The 16,269-nt window shown below is 40.7% G+C and overlaps 1 protein-coding gene across 6 annotated transcripts in view; it reads left to right on the top strand.

Annotated features, from left to right (window-relative positions):
- fanca (FA complementation group A) overlaps nt 1-16,269 on the top strand; it is a 98,688-nt gene that overhangs the window by 22,647 nt on the left and 59,772 nt on the right. For all 6 annotated transcript variants that reach the window (XM_087995817.1, XM_087995814.1, XM_087995813.1 and 3 more), the window contains 5 exons: nt 2,241-2,323; nt 6,375-6,408; nt 7,440-7,509; nt 9,943-10,055; nt 12,375-12,451. In XM_087995817.1, the coding sequence (XP_087851943.1) occupies nt 2,241-2,323; nt 6,375-6,408; nt 7,440-7,509; nt 9,943-10,055; nt 12,375-12,451 (377 nt within the window). The remainder of the gene's footprint in view (nt 1-2,240; nt 2,324-6,374; nt 6,409-7,439; nt 7,510-9,942; nt 10,056-12,374; nt 12,452-16,269) is intronic.

Here is a 16,269-nt window from a genome sequence, read left to right as displayed (position 1 = left end):
TAATACAAGAGGTAAGTATACACTAAATGGCAGAACGTTTCGAAGCATCAATATACAGAGGGACCTAGGCATAAGGTCCTCAGTTCTCTGAAAATAGCAAAACCAGTAGATAAGATGGTCGAAAAGGCAGATGGCATGCTTGCCTCATCGGTCAGGGCCTTAGTATAAAGATTGACAAGTCAGCTGTATATAACTTAGGCCACATTTAGAATATTGTGCATGGTCCTGGTCACCAAACAAGAAGGATGGAGAGGGTACAGAAATGGATTACCAGGATGTTGCCTGCTTCGGAGGGTATTAAAATATGAGAAGAGATTGGACGATCTTTGTTTGTTTCCACTTGAATGTCGAAGGATGAGGGGTGACCTGAGAAGTTTACAAAATTATGAGAGGCATGGATAGAATGAATAGTTGGAGTCTTTTTTTTCCCCCCAGAGTAGGTATGTCAATTACTAGGGGACATAGGTTTAAGATAAAAAGGAGTACGTTTAAAGGAGATGTGAGAGGCAAGGTTTTTACACAGAGGGCGGTAATTGCCACTGCCAGACGAGGTGGTGAGGGTGGATACAATAGCATCATTTTGAGGCCCCTTGATAGATATATGAATAGGCAGGGAGTAGAGGGATATGTGCCACATAGAGGCAAAAGGTCTTTTGTTTAGAAATGTTTCAGTACTGTCTTGGCAGGCTGAAGGCCTTCTTCCTGTGCTGTACTGTTCTTTGTTCTAAATTCGAAAAAGTGGAGTGTTTTTCTAAAACTGAAAAAGTAGTTTTGTGCTGTAAAATGGAGCTGGTCAACTGAACTACTGAAGCTGCAATAAAGCTAAGAACCTCAAACGCTGGAGATCTGAAACAAAAACAGAAATTGCTGGAGAAGCTCAGCAGTTCTGGCAACGTTTGTGGAGACAAAAACAGCTAAAGTTTCGAGTCCTGTGACCCTTCTTCAGAACCGAAGAACAAAACTTTTCTGAAGACGGTTACAGGACTCAAAACGTTAACTCTGTTTGCTCTTCACAGATGCTGTCTGCGCTGCTCCAGCAATTTCAGTTTTTGGTTTGTTACCCTAAAAGTGTGTGCCTTGCAATTTCCTTGTCCCCACCGTCTGTCGATTCCTTTCTTCCACTTCTTCACTTCCATCTACAGAACCCACCTGGACCTACCAAATGGAACCTTCAATCCAGCAAAATATAGCCCCTTTCCAACCTTGGCAAAAGATGGCCAGCCTCCAGTAAGTTGCACCCCCAGTGACTCCCTCAGTGCTTAATGTTAAACAAATATTGCACTTCAACTTTGGAAATGGTGTTCTGCCACAGACTTTGGGACTACGTTCCCAATGGCACGACAGCTAAAGAAACAAGCAAATGTTGACATACTTTGTAGACTGCAGCTTTTCAGAAATATCTTGGCCATTGACCCAGGAATGTTGAATGACGTACAAATGAAATCAAAGCAATCTATTGCATTCTCCTTGTCTCGTGAGTTTGCTAATTATGGCCTGGCTTCTGGATAGGGTGCCTTCATCCATCATCAGGAAAGGTCTCATGGCAGATGAACCAAGAAGTTTCGTTGGTGCTTGTTAGTGTGTCCAGGTGATTAAGGGTTGTATTACGATACTATCTGTTGTCATCAGTTTTAGATTGTTGAATTCTGATGCTATTTATCCATACACAGTAATGTATCTTAATTGTTTTTCAACTAGCGTTCACGAATGCAAAGAATAGAACTAAGAATTAGGGCGGCACGGTGGCACAGTGGTTAGCACTGCTGCCTCACAGCGCCAGAGACCCGGGTTCAATTCCCGCCTCAGGCGACTGACTGTGTGGAGTTTGCACGTTCTCCCCGTGTCTGCGTGGGTTTCCTCCGGGTGCTCCGGTTTCCTCCCACCATCCAAAAGATGTGCAGGGTCAGGTGAATTGGCCATACTAAATTGCCCGTAGTGTTAGGTAAGGGGTAAATGTAGGGGTATGGGTGGGTTTCGCTTCGGTGGGTCGGTGTGGACTTGTTGGACCGAAGGGCCTGTTTCCACACTAATCTAAAAAAAATTGTAGGAAGTAAATAACAACAAAGGCAAGGAATATTCGGCAGGCCTGCACAACTCAAACATTTCCCCCACTTCATGGGCATCTGATGCTACATTGCCAGCACTTGCTGCTGATTTGCAACACTTTATCTTCATAGAGATTGCATTTTTGATTGTCTGTTTCTCCATTGTGGTCAATAAAAATTGTTTTGTCTTTTCAGATCTTGTGATTGTCTTGGTCAGAAATGCATTTCAAAAACTAAATATTGTGGAATCTGACCCTAAGGTACAGCACTTAACACAGGTGGGGATGATTCATTTGCTGTCTTTATTTAGACACAGAGTTACTAACAGAGGTTTGCAATGTTTTGGAAATTGCAACTTTGTAAATATAGGTTATGCTCATTAGGACAGAGAGTTTTACCTCCATTCAGTAGATGTGCAGAGTTAAGTTGGTAATTTCTCTGTATCCTTCCAGTACCAGTACCAATACCAGTACCTTTCAGTTAAAATAGGAACACAGATACAGGAGGTATGCATTCAGCCCCTTGAAGTTGAACCCATTCAGTTAGATCATGGCTGACCTGTGGCCTAACTCCTGCCTTTGGCCCATATCCCGATAAACCTTTTGCTTAACGAAAATTATCTACCTCTGATTTAAAATTAGCACATTCGAAAGAGAGTGTATTTAAATTTTATCTTGCCATTGACTTTCAATAAATAAATTATCATCTCTGTAGAGGTCAAAACTTACAAAGAGAAATTCAGACATCTGTAAGAATAACATGCAAAATTTCATATTTGAATAATTTCTACCATGAAATGATAAAAGTACAATAATGGCTAAACAGTGTTTTCTTTAGTAGGTGTTAGGCAGGGAGTTTCAGGATTTCAACCCAGTGACACAGGATGGACAGTGATATTTTTCCAGTCTGCTATACCAAGTCCCTCATTATTTTATACAATTCAATTAAGCCTTCCAGCCTCATCCATAAGAAGGAAATTAACTGTGCTCTATTCGATACTTCCTGCAATTATCAAGTCCTGGAAACCGTCTCCTAACTTTCAACTGTACTGTCTCTAGAACAAATATACCCTTCCTGTAAAGTGATGACTAGACGGTGTGCACAACTCCAGTTGTGCCTACCTGTGTTTTGTTAAGGTCTGGTATTACATACATCCTCTTGTATTCAGCATCACCCCTAATGAAGGAATCATTGCATATGTCGTCTTTACACCTTGTCTACCTGTCCTGCCAACTTCCAGGACATATAGAACATTTTTATTAACATTACAGCGCAGGACAGGCCCTTCGGCCCTCGATGTTGCGCCGACCTGTCATATCAATCTGAAGCCCATCTAACCTACACTATTCCATGTTCAAAGTTTGTGAGAAGATTTGTAGCTCGGGTGCTCATTGTTGTGGTTCTGTTCGCCAAGCTGGGAATTTTGTGTTGCAGACGTTTCGTCCCCTGTCTAGGTGACATCCTCAGTGCTTGGGAGCCTCCTGTGAAGCGCTTCTGTGATGTTTCCTCCGGCATTTATAGTGGTTTGTCTCTGCCGCTTCTGGTTGTCAGTTCCAGCTGTCCGCTGCAGTGGACGGTATATTGGGTCCAGGTCGATGTGCTTATTGATTGAATCTGTGGATGAGTGCCATGCCTCTAGGAATTCCCTGGCTGTTCTCTGTTTGGCTTGTCCTACAATAGTAGTGTTGTCCCAGTTGAACTCATGTTGCTTGTCATCTGCGTGTGTGGCTACTAAGGATAGCTGGTCGTGGCTAGTTGGTGTTCATGGATGCGGATTGTTAGCTGTCTTCCTGTTTGTCCTATGTAGTATTTGTTCCGTCCTTGCATGGGATTTTGCACACTACATTGGTTTTGCTCATGCTGGGTATCGGGTCCTTCATCCTGGTGAGTTGTTGTCTGAGACTGGCCGTTGGTTTGTGTGCCGTTATGAGTCCTAGTGGTCTCAGTAGTCTGGCTGTCAGTTCAGAAATGTTCTTGATGTATGGTAACATGGCTAGTCCTTTGGGTTGCGGCATGTCCTCGTTCCGTTGTCTTTCCCTTAGGCATCTGTTGATGAAATTGCGCGGGTATCCGTTTTTAGCGAATACATTGTATAGGTGTTCTTCTTCCTCTTTTTGCAGTTCTGGTGTACTGCAGTGTGTTGTGGCCCTTTTGAACAGTGTCTTGATGCAACTCCGTGTGTGTGTGACCGTGTGTGTGTGTGTGTGTGTGACCGTGACCCGTATGCCCTTGTGGTGTACCCTCCGTTAGGTGTTCTCATTACCATCATGTCTAGGGCAGGGTGTTGGTTGTCCTTTTCGTCCTCCCTGGTGAATCGGATTCCTGTGAGGGTGCCACTGATAATCTGGTGTGTGTCGTCTATTTCTGTGTTTTTAAAGATTACAAAGGTGTCATCCACATATCTGACCCAGAGTTTGGGTTGAATTTGTGGTAAGACTGTTTGTTCTAATCTTTGCATTACCGCTTCTGCTATAAGTCCAGAGATGGGTGAGCCCATGGGTGTACCGTTGATTTGTTCATATATTTGGTTGTTGAATGTGAAGTGTGTTGTGAGGCACAGGTCCAGTAGTTTGAGTATGCCGTCTTTGTTGATAGGTTATCCGTCTTGTTGTCTGTTCTGTATGTCCAGCAGGTTGGCTATTGTTTCTCTGGCTAGGGTTTTGTGTCAAAAGCTTTGGAAAAAGGGTCTCCCTGTCCACCCTATCTAACCCTCTGATTATCTTATATGTCCCTATTAAGTCACCTCTCAACCTTCTTCTCTCCAACGGAAACAGCCTTAAGTCCCTCAGCTTTTCCTTGTAAGACCTTCCCTCCATACTAGGCAACATCCTAGTAAATTTCCTCTGCACCCAATGCGGTGACCAGAACTGTACACAATACTCCAAGTGCGGCCGCACCAGAGTTTTGTACAGCTGTAGCATAGCCTCATAGTTCCAGAACTCGATCCCTCTATTAATAAAAGCTAAAACACTGTATGCCTTCTTAACCACCCTGTCAACCTGGGTGGCAACTTTCAAGGATCTGTGTACCTGGACACCGAGATCTCTCCGCTCATCTACACTACCAAAAATCTTACCATTAGCCCAGTACTTTGCATTCCGGTTACTCCGACCCAAGTGAATCACCTCTCACCTGTCCGCATTAAACTCCATTTGCCACCTCTCAGCCCAGCTCTGCAGCTTATCTATGTCTCTCTGTAACCTACAACATCCTTCGTCACTATCCACAACTCCACCAACCTGTGGACATGCGTTCCAAAGGTTTTCACCTCCCTCACTCTCCTTTGCATTTCCTTGCTATGTTTGCCTTCTCTGGATTGAATTGCATTTGTCACTTTTCGGCCCATTCAACCAAACCATTGGTATCATTGCTGCAGTCAACAGCCATCCTCTTCACTATCAAATACACAACCAATTTTTGTGTTGTCTGCAAACCTCTCCATCATGTCTGCCATATTTAAGTTTAAATCATTAAAATGTACCACTAACTGCAAGGGGACTCAGACTAAGCCCTGTGGCACATCACATTTCAATGGAGACTGCTTTCCATTTGCAGAAATGTAATTCAACCATTAGCCTTTGTTTCCTGTCTCTGAGACAATTTTGGATTCAACTTTCCACAATCCTTTGAATCCCATTGACTTTGATTTTTCTGAACAATCTGCCATGTGGGACCTTGTTAACTGCCTTGGTAAACCATGTGGACCACATCCACTGCATTTCCCTCCTCAATCGTTGTTACTTTCCAAACAAACTTCAATTAAATTAGTAAGAAAATACTTTCTTTATTAAATCATGCTGACTGACTATCCCTTATTAATCTGTGCCTTTTCAAGGAATAGATAAACCTATCTGTCAATGTTGATTCTAGTAATTTGCCCATCTCTTCAGTCAAATTGACTGGCCAATGATTATTTAGCCTATCCTCCGCACACTTTTGGCATAATGCTAAAACATTCGCAGACTCCATATCATCTGATACCTCACTTGTGTCTGACCCTGTCAGACATGACACCATTGCCAATTTTCCCCCTCCCTTTTTTGTTGTAGATACTTGAAATGGCTGGTCTTTCATTGCTAACTTCAGAAATAAACTTTGGTACACTTGAAATAGTGCATTAATCTTGATTAATCCTTCACTTCCCAGAATTGGGACAACTGAAGAAACATTCTATTCACTTTTTTCTGCACTGTAACTTAATAGTGGCCAGGATAAAAATCATGATTAAGAAAAATGTCTTTGATAGGAAAATTGCAAATCTTTGGTAAAGTTTATATTTTCAAATTGTGCTGCTTTACTGAATGGTCTTACCTTTCTCTTCACAAACAGATCTGTTTCACAGTGTTGGGTAAAATGATTCCATGTAAGTCAAGTTCATTCACTACAGACAGGTATTGTGATTTGGAGAGCTGGCAATTCAATAACTGTAATGCTTGATGTAAATAACATTGTCTCTCTGGTTGTAATTGATTGTTAATGATATATTGAACAAGGTTTTTTGAAAATTGCAATAACGAGAGAGATTGACATGGAACAGGTTAATCACGCTAAAATTAAGTGATGAGAATGGGCAGTTTGTCTTATGAGAAAAGGTTAGACAGGTCAGCCTTGTTTCTGCTGGTGTTTAGAAGAGTAAGAAGTTACCTGATTGAAATATATACAATTCTGAGAAGCCTTGACAGGGTGCATGTGAAAAAGATGTCATCTGTAGAAGCTTCTGAAACTAGGAGCTACTTTCAAAAGCAGAGGTTGTTCCCTTAATATAGATATTCAGCTTTTTATTTCAGAGAGTCATGAGTTCTTGGAACTGTCTTTCTCAAAATATGGTGGATTTGAATATTTGTACAGTAAAGGGAGAAAGATTCTTGATGTGGAAGAAGAATCCCAATGGTGTGGAAGCAGGCCATTCAACCCATTGAGGCCACACTGACCCTCTGAAGAACATCTCACCCAGACTCACCCTATTTCCGTAACCCTGTGTTTTCTATGACCAATCCATCGAGCCTGTACATCCCTGGACACTGGGCAATTTGGCATGGCCAATCCACCTAACCTGCGCATCTTTGAACTGTGGGAGGAAACTGCAGCATCCAGAGTAAATCCAACTCAACATGGGAAGAATGTGCTAACCCCATGTAGATAGTCGTCAGACGATGGAATCGAACCTGGGTCCCCTGGCACTGTGAGGCAGCAGTGCTAACCATTGACCCACCCATTCTTCATAAGCAAGTGGATGAAAGGTTATTCGTAAATGTAATCAAATAAATTATTGAATGGTGGAGCAGGTTAGAGGGATGAATGACCTCGTGTTGGTCCTATGTCATATATTTGTATGTTGTTACTATGAAAGTGTGATTCCTGTCTCCTCATCAGGATGTCTTCTCTTTTTTCAAGATTTACTGGACACTGTTTGGAATGAAGGAGAAAGAGAACACTCTGCTGAACAGAAAACAACAATTTTCTGGTACAGTACATGGAAATGGCTACACATTCTCTAATTTGTTCTTAAGTGCTGAAAGAAATTCATTTGAAGTTGCGGCTTGGTTCTAAGTTAAACAGAGCTTTAAGAAATTTCCTTCTTTTTTTTTCCTATTTTCCAATTTTTTTGGCTTTGCCTCAGCTAAGTGAACACACAATAGAGATTGAAACATTAATTTTCCTGGTCTGAATAACATACAAGGCCACAAAAAAAGGTTTGAGTTAAAGAGGACCATATGACCTGTTGACCTTGACAACTGTTGTAGAGCTTCAAGTCCATTTTCTATCTGTTCCTCCTATCATTTGCTTCTATGAGAAATCAAAAATTGACATCAGCCTCAAATATATTCAATGATGGAGCATTCACAACCATCTGGGGTCAAGAATCCCAAAGATGTACAGTCCTTTGAGTGAAGACATTTTCTCCTCATCCAAGTCCTAAATGATTGGCCAGTAGTCTTGATGCAGTGTCCCTTTGTCTAGATTTCCCAGACAGTGGAAGCAAGCTTATTTTTAAAAAAACCTTCTGTGGTATGTAGCTGTCTCTGACATTTATTGCCAATTCCTAAGTTGGTTGATTGTCTCTCTCAAGGAGAAAGTGAGGACTGCAGATGCTGGAGATCAGAGCTGAAAATGTGTTGCTGGAAAAGCGCAGCAGATCAGGCTGAATTCCTGAAGAAGGGCTCATGCCCGAAACGTCGATTCGCCTGCTCCTTTTGGATGCTGCCTGACCTGCTGCGCTTTTTCAGCAACACATTTTCAGCTCTGATTGTCTCTCTCTGCCATTTCTGACGCAATTATGAGTCAGCCACATTGCAGTGGGTCTGGAGTCATGTTTAGGCCAGGCCAGATAAGAACAACAGATTTCCTTCCCTAAAATACATTAGTGAACTGGATGGAGTTTTACGACAATCAGCAGTATTGGTCGCTTTTAGATTAGCTTTTAGTTCCAGATCTTTTACTAACTTCAAATCCAACCATGGCAGATTGTGAAATTCAAACCCATGTCCCAGAAACATTAGCCTGAGTTCTGGGTTACTAATCCAATGACATTACCATCCGAGTACTGCCTCTCCCAATATCTATCCTGTCAAGCTGTCCGTAATCTTGAATGTTTCAGTAAAATTACCTCTCAATCTTCTGAATGCCAGGGAATGTAACCCTAATTATGGCAGCTTCTCATTATGGGAATGAACATGAGGGCTGGTGGAAACAAAAACAGAAATTGCTGGAAAATGTCAGCAAGTCCAGCAGATTTTGTGTAGAGAAATTAAGAGTTAATGTTTCACTTCTGAAGAAGGGTCACTGGACCCAAAGCGCTAACTCTGATTTCTCTCCACAGATGCTGTCACACCTGCTGAGATTTTCCAGTTTTGTTTCAGATTTCCAGCATCTGCAGTTCTTTAGGTTTCTTTGAAGTCTGAATGGATGCTTTTTGGCTCCTTGAGTTTTCTTATTAACCTTGTGCACAGTGCCATGGCATAGATGCAGAACTTGTGATCTGCCTGCGTCTGCATCAGTAGTAATAGGACATGTAAAATTTGGCATCACATCAAGATTTGGATGGATTGATCTTGTATTGCAGTTTTTGAATAACTTTTATTTGATTGTCCATTAAAAGAGTAGGCATATATCGTCAAGGTAAAGTTGCAGTAGTCCTACCAGACCATTAGACATGCTCTCTCATTCAACATCACTGGTGGTTTAATCTGAGGGTCACCATGCCTCAGGAGAGGTTCAGAAGGAGAGTCCTTCATGGTAACCTGAGCTGGTGTGGGAATTGAACCCAAGCTATTGGCATCAGACTGCATCGCAAACCAGCCATCCAGCAGCCAGAGCAGATCAAAATGGTACATTCTGACATAGTCCTTAGTAGAGTAGTTTGATTTGAAGGAAATATCTTCTTGTATTTAAATTTGTATGTGATTTAAACATAAAGCCATGCCTGTTGGAATAGCAGTCATTCAATATTAAATATCCAGTTCATTCATTATCCTTGGTGATTAAGAATGAGGTGCACAGTGTCTGGAATTGAGGGATGTGTGGGTCATTGTAGATAAAGATGGTCATTCCATATTTTGTGCTGTGTTTATGTATAGTTTACTTGAAATTATTTTGGAAAACTTCATTTATATAGCAGGAGTCAATACTTAAAACTGGCCTAAAATAAAACTACGATCTGAGAATGTTGGAAATCTGAAACCAACAAAAACAGAAATTGCTAAAGTAACTGAGTGGGTCTAGCAGCATCTGTGGAAAGGTCACTGGACTCAAATGGTTAGTTTTATCTCCACAGATGCTGCCAGATTGCTGGGTCTTGCAATTTATTTCCATTGTACAACTTTGGTAATGAACTTTGAAATTGCTTATGGCCAATATGTCACTTATTAATCATTTTTATTGATTTTTTTTTTCACAGGCTAGATATGTTTGACGTGACATTGTTCCATGGTGCCATCTCTCTGGATTCCCTAAAACAATTCTTCTACCACACACTGACACAGAGTCTGACCTACAATCCTGTGCTTGAAGGTAACAATAAGTAACATCAACATATTGGACAACATTGTCTTTTAAGGTCACTCTGTATATTATGACGTCAGATTAACTTTGCCATTCTTTGTGCATTTCACAAATGTTATTTTAATTTTCCTTGTGCAATAATGAAAGACAGTATGGATTACTTTAGAAAATGTCTTTCTTCTATTGTGCTTGAATCTTTAGTCAGTGGAATGAATCTGCACAGCAACGTCTCCAGTGATAAAATGGATAGTGTTCTTTGGTGGCATATTATCTTCAATTGTCAAGAAAGAAGTAGTTTTGCATTATTGCATTATTGTAGAAATTATTTTTTTTTTAAATTGGGGCAATTTTAAATTGCATATCTGAAATTTCAGGCTGGGTTGGCCACATTACTGCTATTTCAACCTGCCCAGCAGTGTTCAATCACAAGTGTGTCAACTTCAAATTTCCACATTATTACAACGTGTTTACAAGGTTTCAAAACAAAATTCTCCTATCCACTCCAGAGAGAAATAATACCGTGCATTTATGTTACACATAATTTGGCAAAATACCTGAGATTTCAATGGAGGCTGGAAAGATTAGTTAACTATTACATGGATCTTCTTGGGAGCTAAATACACATCAGTAAAGATCCAGTGGAAACCGTACTGCGATGGCAGGTGTCTATTCAAGTAATTCTAAGATTTTATTCTTTCATATTACTCCTGTCACTCTCTGGAAGAAAAATAGTTTAAATTGCACAAATTATATCAAGTTAAATCATATTCAAATAGGCTGCTATTGATTGTTTGGGGGTGGGGAGCTGGTCAATGCAACTAAAGACTAAATGAAAGATGCAATTTCTCCCTTCTACCACGACTCATTAGACCCTGATAACCACATGTCTATCTTTATTTAATTGCAAAAATATACTTTATTCATAAATTATCTTTGTGTATACACAAATACTAAAGCAGTTCTGTACAATCTTTGCATGTTAAGAACAAGCATTGGAATTTGACATGCCCTGCAGTTGCAAAATCAAAGCCATTACCTACTCATGCAGGGCATTATTTACATACATTTTGAGCCACTGAGAGAGTCTGATAACTGAATGCACCCTCCATTGTATTTTGGCAGAAAGATCTTAAACGGTAGTCTTTCCCACTGCGCCTTGCGGCAGCTATCCCAAGCTTTAGTGTGTCCCTCAGCACATAGACCCGGACCCTGGAATGTGCCAGTCTGCAACACTCAATTATGGCTAACTCTTTATAAAGGAAGACCAACAAGTTTTCCGCAGAACAATGAGTGCTTTTCACTAAATTTATGGTCTTTCAGGTGCAGTCGATGTTTGTCTTGGTGTGCATCCCAGCTACAGCCCATCGAGCGTAATGTCCTATGTCATGGAGTGGCTCAGATCGAACCTCAACAAAAGCCCCTGCACCTCTCTCCAAACTATCTTTATGTAGGCACATTCCAGAAGGAGATGTGTGACAGTCTCTTTTCCAGTACGGATGCTTCGAGGGCAGCGTGCAATGGTGCACAGAGACTGGGCACACATTAAGGATCTGATGGACAGTATCCTTCTCAGCACCAGCCAAGTGAGGTCTTGGTGCTTGTTGAAAAGTTCTGATGATGAGAGATTCTGCCAAATGACTTGTGACAGGTCTACTCGGGGAAATGTGTGACAGGATAGCCATATGACTACCCAGCAATCGCTTTGCAGTGTTGTGATATGGAACTATCAATGTAGGTTCAAGGCGAATCTCTGGTTTCTGCTGAGTTATTATTTCACTATGATGGTGAGTTTGGCTGCACCAAAGTTGTCTGAGGGTGGAAAAATAAGTCAGCAATTTTTTTTGGTACTCTCTCTCTTCAATATTATTGGGTAACTTCATTTGTAAGATCTCCTTATAAATGTGGTGTGAAACCCACACTTGGAAGCAAACTCCCCTATGATGTTCGCCAATGGGTCAGTAGCCCAGTACCACCCATTGTTTAGCTAGTGTATGAAGAGTGTCAGTCTGGCTGAGAGATCCAGAGGGGACCACCAGCAACTGTCTACTTTGTACAAAGCCAGAATAATCACCTGCAAAAGGAAGAAAAGCCACTTAAAAGGGGTGCCCATAAACTATGGAGACTAGGTGTCTCTGTTGTTCTTAACCTGGGGATGAATCTTGTATGTCTGATCATCACAAATAGTTAGCTGGTTAAAGGTGTTAATTAATTATTTCTCTGGTAGTTTATTCTGTGAACAGCAGAACAGTAAAATATGCTTGCTCAAGTACCAAAAAGGTTGGTTATAAATAAAAATTCAGTCAACATTTTGTTTTCTTTCATTCACAGCATCTGAAGCAATTCGCAGGCAGGGAGAATGGTGTTTTGCTAAAAGTAAGCCACTTTTAGTAACCTTATACAGAAAGGTAATTGATTTTGAATATAATTGTATTTCTATAAATTGTATTGAGGTCAAATGCATGAACCAAAATGTACTTCAGTTGTGTTGCTTCCCTTTTGTTCATACAAGAAAGGATATATTCTACTGTCTGCTTTGATAGGATCTCAAATCTATGCTCACTGAATTCCTAATTTTCAGCTGAGTAACTTCAATTTAATGAAACATCTTTCTTATTTTGTCCTTTCTCAGAATAAAAGGTTAAGTATGTTTTTCACTAAATTAAAATTACTCAATTATTAAGTGCTTTTTCTTTCTTGACCGTTTCACTTTGGGACTAGGGGCCGGCTTTGCGCCTTTGAGCTATTACCAGTATGAAATATATTGACTTTATCAAGTTTCAATCTGATTTTATACATATAATCAATATTTATAAACAAAGATGCCTCAGCTGTTCATACAGTTAAACCCTTCCTTTAGTTTGAATAAACATTACATTCCAAGTCTGACATGAAGTAATGTGAAAACTGCAATGCAAAAACTAATGAGCACTTTCCATTCCATGAAATTTACTGACATGACATTTGAACTCTGACCCCATTTGTAGCTATTTTGTGAATTCAGTTCTAGTAGAGATACCTTCTTGGTTCAATGGTGCCAGTTGCTCACATGGTAACAACACTGATAGAAAACAGTGTCTACTAACCGAATTCCTTTGTGACCTTAAGTGGATAGTCATTTGCTTTGTACGTGCGACCACATGCCTCCAATTCTTTTAAATGGGAACTGCGCATACATTCGATAACTCAAGGCCGGATAGAAATTTTTCGTGCTGCAATTAAATCAGCATGACTTAACTTTGTGAAATAATACAAAGCAATGCATTTGATAAGGTGTAGAAGTGTTTAAATGAAGGCATATTTATGAATCTAAATACCAGTAGTTCTTCCATTCTTATGCAACACCACACAATAGCACTTTTGAAAAAGCACTTAAAGCTTTGGCAACGTAATCGCATTACAACCAAGCATTTTAAAAGTTTGCGTTTTAGAAACAGCATCACAATTCGTCAATTGCATTACAGCAAAATCGTGTTGACGAAATGTACATTGCCACAGAATGACCTGTAGAATATTAAGGCCACAGAACAATGTCGTATTTTGGGAAAAGGTAAATCAAGGAAATGAAAAAGTATTAATAGTAATAATACATCAGTGAATAAGATCAAACTATGTAAAAATGGTAAAATTCAAAAGTGTCTTAGCTGAATGTATTATGCATTTGTGATAAGATAAGCAAATTAATCGTACCAGTAGGGAGAGTTGTGTTAGATCTAAATACCATAACAGAAATTTTGTTGCTTGGTGGTCAAAGTTAGGAACTAAGTAAACTAACTAAACCTGTGCCCCAGCCAAATTAACTCATGAGATGAAGGGATTTCCCTCTGAAGTCATTTAATAGACTAAATTTGTTAGAATTTAGAAGATATGAAAGATGATCTTATTGAAAATCTAAAATGATGAAGAGGTTCCAGAGCGCTTCACTCTAACTAGTGGAAGAACTCTGGCTCAGAATTGATGATCCAGCAGGGGGAGAGTAACCTGGACACTTTGTTTCAGGAGGCAGTCACACCTGGGAGATTAAGCAATTCAAATTCAGTTTTTGATCAGGCACAACAGGGTGTGATTGCAAGTGAGACAGATAGGGGGATACTGAGTTCAGGACTAGAGGGGCCTCCGCTTTTGACCTTATCCAACAGGTATGAGATGCTTGCTCCCTGTGTGGATGAGGAAAAGGGCTGTGGGGGGGGGGGGGGATGAGCCAGCTGACCATGGCACCAGGGTGCAGAAGGCCATTCAAGAGGGGAGTGCAAAAAGACAAATAGTTGTTATAGGAGATTCTATAATTAGGGGGACAGATTGTATTGTTTGCAAGCTGGATCAGGAGTCCCGCATGGTGTGTTGCCTGTCAGGTGCCAGGGTGCAGGACATCCCTGATCGACTTGAAAAGGAGGGAGAAGGTCCAGTTGCTGTGGTCCACATTGGGACTAACAACATAAGCAAGGGTAGGATGAAGGACCTGTTTGGGGATTATCAAACACTAGGAATGAAATTAAGGAAGAGGTCCTGAAGGGTCATAATCTCCGGATTACTGCCCGAGTCACATTCAGATTAGGGACAAGAAAATTAGGGAAGTAAACATATGGCTAAGGGAATGGTGTGGGAAAGAGGAGTTCCATTTCATGGGGCATTGGCATCAAGGGGGTATCTGAACCGATGGGATGGTTTCTACCTGAAACGATCTGGAACCAGTGTTCTCTAGAAAAGGATAAATAGGGTGGTCACTAGGACTTTAAACTTGAGTTGGGGGGAAGGGAAAGCAACAAGAAGTATGGTGATAAATGAAAAGGTAAGCAGCAGGTTAGCATGTATGCAGGAGGGTTTAAGTTCAGGACTGACTATGAAAGAAGCAAAGATGATGGATAACTCATAAAATATTACAGAAGTTGTGAATCATGACAGTAAGAATGCCAGCATCCTGATTGCTCGTAGCATTCGTAACAAGGTTGATGAGTTAACAGCACAAATCATCGTGAACGAATCTGATTTGGTAGCCATCCTGGAGACATGGTTGTAGAATGGTCATGACTGGGAATTAAATATCCAGGAGTACCAGACTGTTCAGAAGGACAGAAAGGAATGCAAGGGAGTTTGTGGAGCTCCGACATTGAAGGACGACATCAGGCGGTGCTGAGAAATGATATAAGTTCTATGGAGCATGAGGTTGAATTAATTTGGGTGGAAATTAGGAATTCCAAGAAGAAAAAGTCACTGATAGGCGTAGTCTATAGGCTACCAAATAATAACATCACATTGGGACGGGCAATAAACAAGGAAAAAACTAATGCCTGCAAAAATGGTTCGGCTATTATCATGGGGGATTTTAATCTGCAAGGAGCTTGGTCGAACCAGCTCCAGGGTAGCCTTGAGGAGGAGTTCATTGAGTGTATCCGCGATAGTTGTAATGGAACCGACGAGGGAGCAAGCTATCCTTGACCTGGTCCTATGTAATGAGATAGGAATACTTAATGATGTCATAGTCAGTGCTCTTCTTGGAATGAGTGATCACTGTATGGTACCGCGATACAGCTGGAAAGAGTGAAGATAAAATCCTATACCCAGATCCTGTGCTTGAATAAGGGGACTATGATAGAACGAGGGAGGACCTGGCTAAAGTAAACTGGAAACAAAGATTTTATGATGTGACAGTTGACGAGCAGTGGAGGACCTTCCAAGACATTTTTCAAAATGCTCAGCAAAAGTATATTTCAGTGAGAAGGAAGGATTGTAAGAGTAGGGGCAATCTGCTATAGATGTCTAAGGAAATAAGGCAGGCTATCAAAGTGAAAGAGAAGGCATACAAAGTGGGCAAAAACTGCAGGAATCTAGAAGATTGGGAAAACTTTAATGTCATCAGAAAGCCACAAAAAGAGCTATGAAGAAAAGTAAGATAGAGTATGAGAAAAACATAGCACAGAATATAATCAGATCTCAAAATAAAATGAAGAAGAGTGACTAAAGTGAATGTTGATCCTTTAGAGGATGAGAAAGAGCAGTTAGTTATGGGATATGATGAAATGCTGAGGCATTGAACAGGTACTTTGCATTGGTCTTCATAGTGGAGAATACTAATAACATGCCAGTAAGTGACGAAGAAACAAAGGTAAGGGAGGACCTGGAAACAATTATTATTACGGAAGAGCTAGTGTTGGGTAAACTAATGGAGCTAAGAATAGGTAAGTCTTTTGGCCCTGATGGAGTGCATCCCACGATAGTAAAAGAGATG

Source organism: Chiloscyllium plagiosum, unplaced genomic scaffold (assembly GCF_037043375.1).
Source record: "Chiloscyllium plagiosum isolate Xiang-an unplaced genomic scaffold, Cpla_swu_hap1 HiC_scaffold_17, whole genome shotgun sequence".
In the NCBI taxonomy this organism is placed as follows: Eukaryota; Metazoa; Chordata; class Chondrichthyes; order Orectolobiformes; family Hemiscylliidae; genus Chiloscyllium; species Chiloscyllium plagiosum.
This window is presented reverse-complemented; position numbering and strand designations above follow the sequence as displayed.